General features: G+C 52.2%; 1 protein-coding gene across 3 annotated transcripts in view; it reads right to left on the bottom strand.

The window, feature by feature from the left end:
- The window catches only part of ATL1 (atlastin GTPase 1), a 32,129-nt gene extending 19,371 nt beyond the window's left edge, over positions 1–12,758 (bottom strand). Inside the window, exons 1-3 of one of the 3 annotated variants that reach the window (XM_075150725.1) lie at positions 12,599–12,758; positions 1,047–1,294; positions 552–686 (exon numbers count right to left, since the gene is read on the bottom strand). In XM_075150725.1, coding sequence (XP_075006826.1) covers positions 552–686; positions 1,047–1,294; positions 12,599–12,632 — 417 coding nt within the window. In that variant the 5' untranslated portion in view covers positions 12,633–12,758. Of the gene's footprint in view, positions 1–551; positions 687–1,046; positions 1,295–11,262; positions 11,795–12,598 lie in introns of those variants that run through there. The other 2 variants (XM_075150727.1, XM_075150726.1) reach the window with 2 other exon arrangements.
- Between the last annotated feature and the right edge of the window lie 1,615 nt (positions 12,759–14,373).

Below are 14,373 nucleotides of genomic sequence, written 5' to 3'. Positions count from 1 at the left end.
GTAGCTTCATGTCACAGAAACCAAACACGGCAGCGTATCGCACCTCCTTAACCCAAAACACGTTCAGCCAGTATTAGAAATCACACCGTGAATAATTCAGTGTCACTTTGATGTTGGGCTCTTCTTAAAGAGTAAGTGAATACAAATATTCCTGGCTATAAGCTGAATTTGCAGGATGTCCCAAAATCCAGTTTGCATTGTGTTTGACTACCCTGAATGAAGACACTCCATTTTATAGCTACTGCTCTAGGAAAGGGGAGTAGTTTGCAAGGACCTCAGATTCAAGATCCCTGGGAATAGCAGAGAAATAAACTCTGGAATGCCCAGAGTTAGAGGCACACCTACAGAACATATCAGGGCCACCTAGACATCATATCAACTCACTGCATTAAACCCATTCATGCTAAATCAGGGATATGGTATTGAAGACCTCCTCTAAACTTGCACAGGCATTTGAGCAACCTAAGACAAGGCAAGGGAGTCTTACAAAAACTGGAAGAGAAAAATGAGTTGACCAGCAACAGACAGCTACACAACAGAGAAGCACACACCTTTTTACCATCGGGCTTATCCACCAGGAAAACCTCGCTCCATATCTGAATGCCAGTCGTCTCCCGCTCAGACCCTCCCCTCCAGGAGAAACCAGTCAGAGGCTCGTTGTAATCTCCAACCCAGTCCACTGCTTCCTGTGGTAGGAAGAGAAGAAGTTGCCAGTGTTCTCCTCTCACTTTGGGTTTACACTTTTCCTCTGTGCTGCCTCCACCCCAGTACTGGAGGGGGGCAGCCCCTATAAGAGAGGTTTCCTACAAGGCATCAAATGTGAACATCTCTGCTCCAAAGTCAAGAGTCCACTAGAGACCCACTGGTGCACAGGGCTGTGGAAGGATCTGCTCTATTTTATTTTGTGAAGCCCAGGCTAACGGGAGGTTTGAGCATTCCTAGAGCACCAAGCCAGTGTCCTGTCCAGCTCATCCCTGGGCGATACATGGGAGCAATAAGCAGCAGCAGCATACCCCTGGGAAGATCCACCTGAGCTGGAGCCATACCTTATTGTACATGTACCGCAGCATGAAGTCCATCAGGAACGATTTTCCTTTTCTAAAAGCTCCAGCAACGGACACAGCCACAACCTCTTTATCTCTGACAGCCTCTGAGAGGAGGATGCGGTTCAGTGCAGCTTCATCCAGTTCAAAGGAATGGTCATCTTTGACAATGAGGACCTGCACTGGTCCTGCCTTCCTCACGGACTCCTCCTCCTCTGAGCTCCAATCGTAAGTCTTCTCTCCAAAACTACCTGCATAAACAAGTAAAACAAAAGCTGTTAGGTTCCTTCTTCTGCAAAGTGCAGAATCACAGACAGCAGTGCTGGACAGGGTGGTAACAGGCCAGCTAGCCCAAATATCCACCCCAAAACAGCATCGTTCAGAGCAGATGTCTGTTGAACCTGTCCTCCGACATCTCGATGGAGACTCCCTGCCACTTTGGGGCCATCTGTCTGCGTGCTCCCTGCAGGCAGAGAGTTCCCTGCTGGAATCTCCATTGACAAAACACACCCATTACTTTTTGTCCTGCAAGAGTTGAGATGGAGAACAGATCACTCTCTTCTTGCCTGCAACAACTTCTTACATACACAAAGACTGCCATAACACCTCCTTTAGCTTTTCCTCTGCTAGAAAATAGAAGTCCAAGCCCCCCGATCATCCCTTGCTACCACGTCATCTAGGCATCTGAGGGCTCTTCTCTGGACACTCCCCACCAGGTCCTTCCTGAAGGCTGTCTCAAAAATGGATGCAGCATTCAAGCTGCGGTGTCTAAGTACCTCATGTCTCTGGCAAAGGATGCTGCCTTTATGCATCCTGTGCGACTGCTGTTTCTGTAGCAACAGCAGAGTCCTGCTCCATCTGCAGACTGCACTAATGCTGGAAGTGTAATCTGCTGCTTCTGCCATCCACCTCATCGACAGCCTCCCCCGAGACAGCCCCAGCAGGAACCATGGCCATGAAGACACATGCCCATCCTGATAAAAGCCACTTCTTCACTCCCAAGTGGAAAGCATATGCAAAGCACAGGCACTGCTCACTTTTCCACTTCGAAACGGCAAAGTTCCCTGCGGAGCTGCTCCCCGGCACAGAGGCGAGTGCTGCCCAGGCTGCGTAGCGTTCATACTGCCTTACAAGAGGGTCTCACCTCCCCGCCGGGACAGGGGAGAAGTGACAAGCACGACGCTGCAGCAGGAGCCTTTGGAGGGGACGGGCAGGGACCCAGCGTTCGATCACTGCATCCACGCTCGGCAATGGCAGCGCGCCAGACCGATACGTATCACCCGCATCATCCTCCAGGCCAATGCAGCTGAGATGATTACAGCTTTTAATGGCCTCCTGGTCCGCTTGAGCTGCTTTGTGTACCTGCTGCAATACGGGGAGACGGATGTGCTTTAAGACCTGCCATCCACAGACACTACAGCCCTGGGGTTTGCAAAGAACAGGCCAGCTCCAGTAATTTTCCTTTCATTGTCTCCAAACTTCCCAGCACAGGAAAGAGATGCCGAAGGTGATTAATCATGCCAGTCAGCTCACCTACAGCCACGTGAAATCTCCTCGCCAGCAAGGAAGGGAGCGTGTGATGGAAAGTTCCCCCACATTTCTACAAAAACTTCCCGGTTCGTTGGCTCAGGCTGCAAGTTTCCAAAGACGATAGCCTGAACTTAAAACTCCTCGGTCTCTGTTTCAGACCCTGACCTCGGGGCCCCAGTTTTCAGTCAGTCCCAGCTGTTTCAAAGCACAAGGACTATGTGTGCACATGCTAAAAGGCAAGCTATAAATACCAAGAGGAAAAGGGTTTGCCCATTCTGGGCCTCTTTATAAAGAGGCCTCCAGCAGCAACTTCATATTTTAAATAACAGCAGTGCTTTTGTACGAGTTTCTGATTTCCTATGATCCTGCAGCGAAATATCGGGATCATTAAGCCTGGTTGCTAGGGGATTTCTGGTGGCCCTCGGACATATACTACGAGCTTTCTTTGCTCACAGTTGAAAGACAAAGATCTTTTCTTCCCTATGCTTGGGGGTTTTTTAGCAAAACAAAAGTCCCAAACGCTCTGAAAAGCTAGATTCTCCACCAGACTGCAGCAGCCAGGGACCAGCAGCACCAAACCCCCTTCAAACACCAGCCCCTGCCCCGTGTCACTGCTTAGGGGCCTCCAGGGGAAAAAAAAAAAAACCTTCCCATCTCAAATACACGGACCCAGGATCCAGACACACATCGCCAAATGACTTGAAAAATGCAGGCCTCTGAGAGCAGTCAGTCCTTTTGCTGCACACACCAAACGCTGTTTCCAGCATTAAGATCTTCCCAACGTGCAAGTATGGACAGGTGCCAAAGGGCCACAGGCTCGCGTGCTCTTTTTAAGCACTGCCATGCTGCAAGTGCCATATAAAGTCTACGACAGGAAACACCTCCTCTCCTGCAGTGTTTCTCAGCTAACTGAGTCCAATTTTTTTTTCTTTTTACAGCTGCACAGAAAGGACAGTGGGGAGATCCTTGTGTAGGATGTGACTCAAGGCACGGGCAGGAAAAAATTTGTAAATCAAATTAAATCTAAACATTTTGGACTCTAGCGAAGCCATCAGGGGTGCAGGTGAAATAGCTGTGCCACCTCCCCAGACCAAGCAAGTCCCACCTCTGGGCACGCAGACAGAGGGCGAGGGGGACCAGCATTTTACTTGTCCCACACTAGCAGTAATGGGAGCTGCAGCCAGAGCACCCAGCTGGGTACCAAGATGGGCACAAACCCCGCTGTCTGCGGGCTTCAAGCACAGGGAAAGGCAGCACGGATGCCCCCAGCTCAGACAGCTGAATGGACTGCCAGTCCTGGTCAAGGATCTGAGCACCATGGCACTGAGGGCACTGAGGAGAGTCCCTCTCGTCCTGCTACCAGAGGGACAGCTGGTGCCAGATTCCCTCTCCCAGGACGGGATCTCCCAGGTCTTCCTCTCCCTCCAGTTCAGCTGCTGGAAAGAGCAACAACCAGCGCAGAGAAGTGACTGCGTTGTCCCTTCAAAACATCAGAATCTGTAAGGAGCCTTTTTTTTTTTAGCAGATCCTGACAGATTTGGGGAGAATGTCTCCAGACACAGGTAACAGTCCAAAGCGGCCGTAGTCTCCTAGGGGACGTCCTTGCTTCCATCACCTGAACACCAGGAAAGCCAGGCTGTTTGCACAACACAGGGGCAAAATACGAAGTATTATGAGCAGGATATGTTGATTTCCCAGTTCATTGGAGGTATCAGGAGAAAAGGCATTATATTAAGAAGGTCTTTGAACTAATTTCAGCTCTGTTATCTCTGCTTCTTTCATGTACGCCATCTGCAGACAAAACTCTATCTTTCATATTTATTTCCACGTGATGAAAATTACACGTTCTGTTTATTAGATTATCTGCCACATCGGAGATCCAGAGATTATTTTATAAGATGGCTGCGCATTACTGGAAATCAATTCTTTTACTTGGTCTTTCCAGCATAAATTAGTTATCTGCTTGGAGGGAAGTTGTACCTGGCAATGGCAAAACATCATCTGGCCAAAAAGGAAAAGGAGGAGATCTCAGCTTTCCTAAACACTCTTGTTTTTACTTATTTTCTAACTTGACTCCTTCTTTCTGTCGGCTCTCTCCCGGCGCCTTGCAATTACGACAATTCTCAAGCTGCTCATTCAGAAATTGCCAGGATACAGTTGCTTTTCCTCATTTCATAACAGCTCATTTCCATGACTCTAAAGCGGGGTGGAATCCACGTCTCTTTTCCATATGGTGATTCAAAGTGGAATGGTGAAGGAGATCAGAATTTGCATTCATACTTACTGGGCTGTCAGACAGCAGCAAGGAAATGGCCCAATTCACGCAGACAGCCCCATAACACAGGACATACAGCTCACTTTAATAGAGTCTAAGGAAAAAATAAAGCATTCTTCAACTGCTCTAGGATTTATTTTTGGTTAATATTAAATAAATTAAACCAGCATATTTCACATTGCGCCTGTGTATGGAGTAACAGCTGATGTCTAATGTATTTAAGCTCCTACTAAAGAATAAATTAGGTAAATTAGATATCGCTAATTATGCAACATACCTTTGGTGAGTGCTTGTTTAAGCCTGTTCTTCCTTAGCTACGGAAGAACAGGTCACAGAAACGCTGACTGCTTTCCAGAGACCAACTAATAAAGTCAGCTTTTTCCTTAAATGAGTTTGCACAATAAATACATTTCATTCCAGAGAATGAAATGCAGCCATAACCCATGGCATCATCTGTGCAAACACAGGCTGCCTAACCAGACCCTGAGAAGCCAATTTGCCAGCCCTGCTCTTGTGCTCTCTTGGATCCCAGGAGCCCTGCCTATCCAAGCACTGCCCATGAAAAGCAGCGGCTGCAGCCTGGGCCCCAATCCCCCCCTAAAATACACAGATGTCATGCGATGCTGCTATTCCGAGGGTCTTGGAACCAGGTTACTTTACCACATGGAAAAACAGAAACTACCAAAGAGAGAAAATAGAGGTTTGATGGGAAGCTTTAACTTCTTATTATTTCCCTGGAATAGAGTATCCCTGAATCAACCGGGTTAGACTGCTTACCAGCAGCCCTCTAGGGATTAATTCGATCAGCAGCGATAGCTGTGCAGATCCTTTCTGAACTTGTGTTCACCCCAGCTGTTTACATTGCAAACATATCGCAGTGCCACCGACGATACCATGAGCCAAGTGCTGAACAGACCTTAGTCAGGCTTGATCCCTCTGCACATTCTCCAGAGAGCTTCAGCTTCCAGGAAGCTTATCTGCCCTCCGCAAACGGCACTGGCAAAGAAAGACATCTCTCTCCAAGCTGCAGTCTCGCTTGCACGTATCATATTCAGCACGGCTGCCTCTGTGACATGAGTTCTGCTCACTCTATTCATGCTGAACTACCTCCGCCACACGACAACCAGTCAACGATCACGAGCAAGGCTCTGAGGAGGCTGGGAAAGGCAGCATCGTTTTGAGCATGCACCAGACATCCTCTCCTTCTCTCTGAGACAGGCTTGCACAGAGCTCTGCATCTTATCCAGCTAACGAGGGAAAAACGAGAAATAAAGCATTGAAGCAAAACATATATATACTGGACAGCCAGGGCAGAGGGGATGTTGGAGAGCAATAACCTGCATCGACCCTGCGCAAAGGATCAGACGGGATCCTGCACGAAGGAGGCATGGCAGGGCACAGCTGCATCTCGAAGCACTGAGGCTGCCGTGGGAGCCTGGCCTGGACAGCTATGAGTTAGCAAATTCCCTAGCGCGGGGCTGCCGTAAGGTGTCTAGACTGAGCTGCTCCTGGGAGACGGTGTCTTCGAGAGGACAAAGCAGGGAAGCCTGGCTGGGTAAAGCCCTCTCTTACACCCATCAGTACTCTGCAGTCTTGCCTGCACCGCACTCTCAGAGGGTTCCTAGCCAGCAGGTCAGAAAGCTTCCCGAGCTGGGTTTAACAACACACACACGTTCACCTCCCCTTTCTATATCCTACCTGTGCCTTGTAAACCCAGGGCATGGCTGACTACACAGCCCCACAACCCTCCCTCCACCCTGCTCACACCTCTGCTGGCATTTGTGGCACCCCCACGGAGTCAGAGGACCCCAGGACCTGGGGAGGGGGAAAGCCTGGCGCTAGCCATCAGTAACATCCACTGACCAGGGCCACCGAGCCCCTCTGAAGCCGCACATGTACACACGTACCTCTCTCAGACCCCAGCCTTGCTCACTGCCTCCTTACACACGGGGCTGGTGGTCTGGGAAATGCAGCAGTGAATGGGAAGGCAGAGCCAGACCTTCTCATGCCCAAGTACGAAATCGCTTGCACCTTCCCAGACTGGATGTACAGATGCAATCACGGCTCTGTCAGATGCAATCACAGCTCTGTCATGAACCAAGGTGCAAAGCGGGCTCTTGATTTCTGTGGAAATGGTGGGTAAATGACACAGCCCGCGATGAACATCTCCACCCAGGGAGCTTCAGGGCACTGCTTAGAAACAGGTGAAGAAAACTGTCATGTAAACATCAGCCCTGTCCTTCAACAATCAAGAACGGCAGGTAAAAGGCCACACTTCGTAGTCATTTGGGGTCTTGCTTTGAGACCCCAAGCTACCCTCTCCAAAGTCAGGGCGAACTCTTACAAGCCAGCTGCACAGCAGTGTTCACACCTCTGCCCAATGCAATCTGCACTCCCATGTGCTCCCGGCAAGCACCCCACTTCTCTGCACCCCAGGATGCTTGCAGCAGGGAACCAAGTAGGGTGGTTAATGCTGCCAGGCTTGGTACTCATCCTTCGCTTTTTTTGGAGCAGTGGTAAGATGTAGAGTGCACCTTCTTCCCGCCAGCCCTGAGTCATCCAGCTGGCAGCACAGCAGCTTCAGCTAGAGCGTGGCCAACTCAGCCCCTTTTCCCTTTGGCAGACGAAACAAGGAGATGAATGATTATGCTGATAACACGAGTGGTTTGGGACCTTCCTGCATAAAAGACTGCTGACAGAAACAAGAGCTTGGATGATTACTGGCCACCAAACCCGTCTGTTACAACAGACACATCTCAAATGCCAAAATCCAATGTGAAACTTTTTAATGATGACACCTACTACCACTTACATGAAGCTACATTGCCTTAGCTGGCTCTGAAACAGCAGCCATGCCAGCTGGGAAATTCCCAGGCCGAGTTCCTTATTAGCATGCTTCAGAGGCACAGGCACACAACTACCTTGGGAAGAAAGCCCTCTGGAAGGGATTTTTCCAGAAGTTTTTCAGGAAGTTTGAGGACACATTAGACAGTTATGTGGTTATGTCCATGCCAGTTCATGTGCCAGGATGGGCTGATTCAAAGGCAAGGTGGGCAACTCTCAGAGGGAACCTTATTCCCACCTGTGTTTGTCAAAAAAACGCATAAAGGAGCGCTAACAAAAGGCCAGTATCTATTTTTCAGGCACAAATCCTGGGCTCACTTACCCACATTTAAGCCTAGCCAGACTCAGGTGTGACACTATGACTGAAATGCATCTTGCATGAACACATCTCCAAAACTTTCGCTTCACCCCCAGCATGAATTTTCTGCATGGTCCTTCATCCGGTCTGTCAGCAACCAGCCTCCTTCCACCACCAGTACTTGATTTAGTCATTTCTGACATTAAATTGTTTTTACCCTTTTGTTGTTACAATTGCCTGAAAATAAAGTTTGGTAAATGTGCCACAAAATCCTAAGATACAGCATGAAAGGCGATTACACTCTGGAGAAAAAGTTTATGTATATAGAGTGCTTCAAATACGTTTTACTGGCTTGGCAGAGTTCAGCGCCTTCTCTGGAGCCTCTATCCCATTTGGGAAATTCGTGTTCAGTTACTTTACTGCTGCAACACTTAACCTTCCTTCAACTGATAGCAAATGTGAGCATTTCTGGCAGGAACAAAGGAGCTGGGGTCTCTCTAGACTGAAGTGACTTTCGGAGGTGATCCATGGGACATCCTGTGCAGCCAGAGCACGATGATACCTGCACCAGACACACTCCCCTGTGGAAAAGGTTCCAGTCAATGATGCAGGGGAGTTAATATAAGACCCGCTGCCTATGAACATCACCTAGGCCCTAAACAATATTTATGTGTGCTGTTTCTCAACCATGGGCTTAGCAGAGAAAATGCAGCAAGATACCAGCACTCCGTAAGCTGCTTCCCCCTTCCATTAATCAGGCCGGCAGCCAACGCCGAAGCCTCTCGCAGCTCGGACACAACATGAAGCATGACGAGAGCACCATGTCACTGCTGCGAGGCAGGCTCAGGGCATCTCCGTTCTTCCCCCAAAAGGGGAAAGGCAGGCTGATCTTGCTCCTGCTCATCTTGTAATGGATCAGACCATACTATTTAAATTCTTTGTACAATGCTGCTGCCTCAAAACCAAAGGCACAAAGACCAAGCATCATGTTTAGCGATTTGGGTCTCTAGCTGGCAATGTTATCTTGTCTCTTCTTCCAAGTCCCAACGCTTCATTTTCTTTTCTCGTTTACAAGCTAGTAATTTGGTTGTGAATCTTCTCCTATCTAGTGGCTTTTTGTGTAAAGGCCCGCCTGTCCAAAACATCTCAGCTTTCACTTTTCAGGAGGTTCCCAGCATTCACAGTCACAGAGAAATGGCAGTAAGTGGAATCTGAAAATCCACCATAAAAGGTCAGAAACCAAGTAACAAACAGAAAGGATGTTAGCACCACCAGTTTTAAAAAAAAAAAAGGACTACCAAAATCATCCTTTTCTTTCCAGTTCAACCCATTGCTGTGCAGTCTGAAAGTGTGGCATTGATGATCTCAGCCTGGCCTGTGCTGGAGAGGAGTCCCTTCTCCCCAAAACAGTTGCTCGGCCCCTCCTGGCATTCAGGCCCCTTTAAGAGCTCTCACAAATTGCACATCCAGTTTGAAAATCCTGACCAAGAAGTATACATAACCTCTGTAATCCCTTTTATGGTTTTGAAACTGAATTCTTGATGAGTGGGTCATTCTGATTACAACACGAGCCATGATGGGAAACACGAGAGATTTCACACAATTTGTTCCAGTCTGTGCTGTTTACACGAGTGACTGGGAGCAGAGATCTCCAATGGCTTTACTGTAACGGGGGAGCAGGCTGCTGAGCATCTGCAACTGCCAAGCACAAAGAATTTCAGAAAAAAATCGGTGTAACCTACCACAAGCCTTCATCGAGCTGGCTGGACTTCGCTTTGCCAATCAGGATTTAGACTAACAATCCTTATTTCAGGAAAAGCAGGGTCCCTTACTCTTACCAAAAAAATTACACATCTGCAGCTCCCCCAGCCATTCATCCAGCAACTAACAGCAGTTGTGAGGTCTATGCACCACTTAGCACGTCCAGTAAGAGAGCCTTAAATGATGCATAGCCTTATGCTGACCTTCTGCCCAGGGCTAAATCCTACGCTTGATGCATTACACGCCCCTACACGAGCTCCCAGGGATGCGTGTATGTGACAGTAACCCAGCTTTGATAGCTGACCGGAGGCAATTTCTTCTGGGTGCCATACGCTCACTCACCCTAATTCGCTCTGTGATCTTTAAAAAAGCAAATTATTTTTATGAAACAAAGGAGAAGGGTTGCGCTAAGCAGTTGCCTGTTTTCAGGCCTGACTAACCAGAGAGTAACTAGGACAAAGTTTGATCCGTTTCAAAATAGCGTAATATTTTTAATGACCCATAAGCCCATTTTTAGAACACAGTGAGGACTTTCTGCCTTAGTTTGAGTAAAAGCCTGAGACGACTCCTTCGCCAGCTAGGCTGAAAAACGTAGCAGTAGAAGAGTCACCCCATGGACTGATGTCACCAGACAATGCTGCAGTCACTGGATGTAAACACATCTTTCAGGGCAATGAGGTTCTGTTACATAAATGCACATTTTTATTAAAGGGGCCTTTTTTTTCCCTAGTAAAAAATACAGGCATTTTGCTCTCTAATTTATTACCTGCAATGTCAACTAGCCTGGCAAAGTACTGGGAAATCATTCTAGGAATATGTAAACCTCTGTGGAAGACAGGGTATGATTTTGACCTGTGGATGGCTTGCACCAGAAGGTGCCTGATCCCACAGAGATCCACTTGGATCCATAGATGGTTCCAGATTCTTGTAAAACTTACAGAGAATCTAAGGAAAAGATCAGCAAATCAGTGACACATCACATTTCACTCGAGTATGCCTTAACAGCATGTTTAGACTGAGCGATGTGCCTAACTGGCTTGCTGGACCGAGGTTATACTTTCCAAGATGATGTTTTCTCCATTTATATCCGTTTCAGCATCATTTGCATTTTCTTCTCATGCTATCAAGATCTGACGGGAAAGTACCAGCGCGTGTACGTGTGTGCAGTACTCAACACACACAGGGACGGGACTGACAGCTCTGTGAGACAAAGCTGAGAATATCAGCATATTCACTGGGAAGTTTTCCCCCCAGTTTACCCAAGGGTGTAATGACCTTCGTCAAGAGTCACAGTTAAAAACGGCACCGATCAAATGAGCATTGCTCATTTTCTCCTCGCTCTCTTGCAAAAAGACCACCACCCGCTCCGTTTGCTCAAATCACACACTCCGTTATCCGAACGCTTCCGCAAACATGTCCCTGAACTGTTAATCATTATCATGGGAAATACTACACTTATCTGTACAAATTAGAATGTAATTTGTGTATCTAAACATCACAGCTCAGCTCACCTGCTCTGCCTGACGAGCCAGGATACCGCGAGCACCGATGAGTGAGTTGTTCACACGGAATACAACTCTCGGAAAATGACAAATTATGCTTCTCAGCAGCCTCAAATAACGGCAAATGGCTGTATAAAACCTGACTTTCCACAAAACAGGCAGCGCGTCAGTGGAAGCCGGTAAAGCGACACATCGCTGAGCACTGGATGCAGAAGGCTCGGCCGCAGCCCTGGCTGTACACAGGGTAAAAGGCGGCGGGAGCCCCTTTGCTTCCTCGGTGCAGCCCACCTACGGGACCAGCTTTGGCTCCCGTGGGGCAGCGGCTGCCGGCGGATCCAGGCCTGCCGCAGGCAGGCGGCTCCGGAGGAGAAGGGAATCCTTGCAGGAAGACGCCACAGAACTTCCTTCTCTCCACGACCCCGCTCCGCTCCCCGGCGATGCTGCTACCAGCTCCCCTGGGCTTTGTAAAGGGATGGATTTAAAATGGCCCCTGTCTGGAAGGTCTGACCAACAAAGCCCTGCAGCCTCCAGAAATGTGAAAAACCCTCTGTAGGAGCGACCTGCCGGGGAAGGCCGGCGGCTCCGTCTGAAGAAGGTGGGGTGAGCGGGACTGGGGCTCCCCGGCTGAGGCGGGGTGGTGGCTGAGGTGACACCCCCCCATCCGCTCCGGGACTGAGGGCAGGTGCTGTGGGGACAGCAGCGATGGGGGCGAGGGACGTCAGGGCAGGCCGGAGGAGAGCCCGGGGCGGCCGGAGGGCTCCCCACGGGGGTGGCTGCCCGGGGGTGGCCGTGGGGCGCAGGGCCCCGCGCACGCCAGGCCGAGGGCAGCGCCAAGCCAGGGGCGCCTCGCCCGCCCAGCACCCCAGCGAGGCCCCCGCAACAACGGGCACCCCCAGCCCAGACCCCCCCCTCCCCGGCCGCGCCGCTAGCAGGCAGCAACCGCAGGCAGCGGGGGCGGGCAGCCGGACACCCCCGCCACCGGCTCCAGACCCCAGAAGGGATGGGGGGGGGTAAAAGATGCCCGTGTGGCCCCACGGAGGGAGTGGGGAGAGGGCGGCCCTCCGACCGCACAGGCCCCTCAGCCTCCCCCACGGGGCGGCCGAGCCCCCCCGCCGCCGCCTCCCCCGGCCTCCCCCCGCAGGCCCCGCGCCCGCCGGCAGCACCGCCGCCCCGCCCCGGCGGCCCAGGCCCAGGCGGGGCCGGGCGCGCCCCCCGCCCCGGCGTGGAGCGGGCCGCGGGCGGCCGCAGGCCCGGCATTGTTCGCGGCCGCGGGGCGCGCCCGCCCCGACCGGGCTCCCCCCGCCCTGCCCCCGCGGGAGCCGCCCCGCCGCCCCCCGCCGCTTACCCCAGCTGCTCCTCTCCCGGCGGTTCCGGGCCATGGCGGGGCGCGGGGCTGCCCGGGCCGCGGCGGCTGCGGGAGGCTCCGTGCGCGCTCCGAGCCGCGCTGCGTCTGGCGCGGCTGCCGCGGTGGCGCGGGGCGGGCGGGGGAGCCGGCAGCAGCATCCCCGCCCGCCGCCTCGGCGTGGCACGGCACGGCACGGCGGCCCGCCGCCCCCTGGGGCACCCGCCCACGCCGCACCCGCCCACGGGCGTTCATACCCGGGGGCACCCGTGCGTGGGGTATGGACACCCGTGGGTCAGGCGCGGGCAGATCCAGGGGCACCCACTTCCCGGGGCACCCACCACCCCCACGGGCACCCACCTACGGGGGGGGGGGGGGGCATGCGTGGGGGACCCAGCACAGCCAGGATGCGTCCACACCCAGGTCACTCCTACCAGCACACTGGGGGATACCCACATGGGGGGCAGCCACACCTGGGGAGCACTAAGCACACTTATGGGCACCCACACCTGGGGCAGAAGGCTCATCTGGGGCACTGGGCACCCCCATGGGCACCCACCTGTCTGGGGGCACTGGGGACACAGCTCCCCACTCAGCCTGCCCAGCGTGGGCACAAACACCCACCTGGCTGGGGTCACCCACATGCGCAGAGCACCCAGGTAGGACGCACAGCCCAAAGCAGAGCCACACGCACCGAGGCTCATGCACACGCAGAGCTCAGACACGCTACGTGCCCTTCCCAGAGCACGCGGTGAGTGCAGAGGCACACGTGGGAAATCACCGGAGGGATCCTGCCCTGGGGTGGGGGTCTGCCAGCTCCTGCTCCCCCAATTCTGCCTGTGCCGGCAGCATCCGGCTGTACGCTGTACGTGTGCAGATGCAGCACGAAAGATGCAGCTCGATGACCTGGGCTTGGGCACACCTGGGGAAGATTTAGCTGCAGCGTGATTGATAACATGCACCTTCCCTCCAGATTTCCCTCTAACAGCCCCCTCGTATTTGGGATTGATTCAGCGCTCTGCCATGTGAGACCGTGACTCAGCCCAAGTGCACGGGAACACCCTGGCGCAAAACTTCGGCAGGGGAGCCGCGGTGCTGGCCCCGTGCCCCTTGTGCCCTCAGCCCACACATCCCACCTGGAGGGATGCATGGAGCATGTTCCGATTTCTTTTTCTTCGCCTTCCCACGCTCTCTTGCCAGCTGCAGCCTCGCAGGCCTGTGTTTATTGCGCAAACCCAGAAAAAGCATGGAAGCCCTTTGCAGTGCCGGCCACAGAGAGCTCGCCCACTCCCACCCGCCCACCGCAGACTGCCACGCCGGTGAGCGCGCTCGTCCTCAGCGTGCTGAGGTAATGCTTGTCCATATTTTTGATGCCAACAAACTGGCGGTCAACTCGTCTGAAGCCGCAGCCTTGTGCTGCTCTTTGGAAGAAGCATGGCACAGCGCTCGAGGCATGATCTCTAAACTGGAAGTGTGGCAGTCACCAGAGGATTGTACAGGCCAAAATCTGGAAGGATGAGAAGGGAACTGAGCCCCAGACTGTAGCTGCAAGAGGAGATTTTGGGAGAGCACTGCTCATTTCTGCACGCTGGCCTGCAGTGTTTGGGGAAAGCCAATGGCCACCCGGCTTTGTTGGATGCACAAGAACAAGCACGATCCGCTCTTCGTTTTTGAAAGTGGGAAAAACATTTAAAAGTGAACCAATCTTCTCTTCTAGCCGGCTCATCCCCGCCAAAGCCATGTGTTGTTGCGCTCCCATTGATATGCTGATACTTAAT

This window comes from Calonectris borealis, chromosome 5 (assembly GCF_964195595.1).
Source record: "Calonectris borealis chromosome 5, bCalBor7.hap1.2, whole genome shotgun sequence".
NCBI classification, from domain to species: domain Eukaryota; kingdom Metazoa; phylum Chordata; class Aves; order Procellariiformes; family Procellariidae; genus Calonectris; species Calonectris borealis.
Note: the sequence above shows the minus strand (reverse complement) of the source record. Positions and strands in the feature narration are given on the sequence as shown.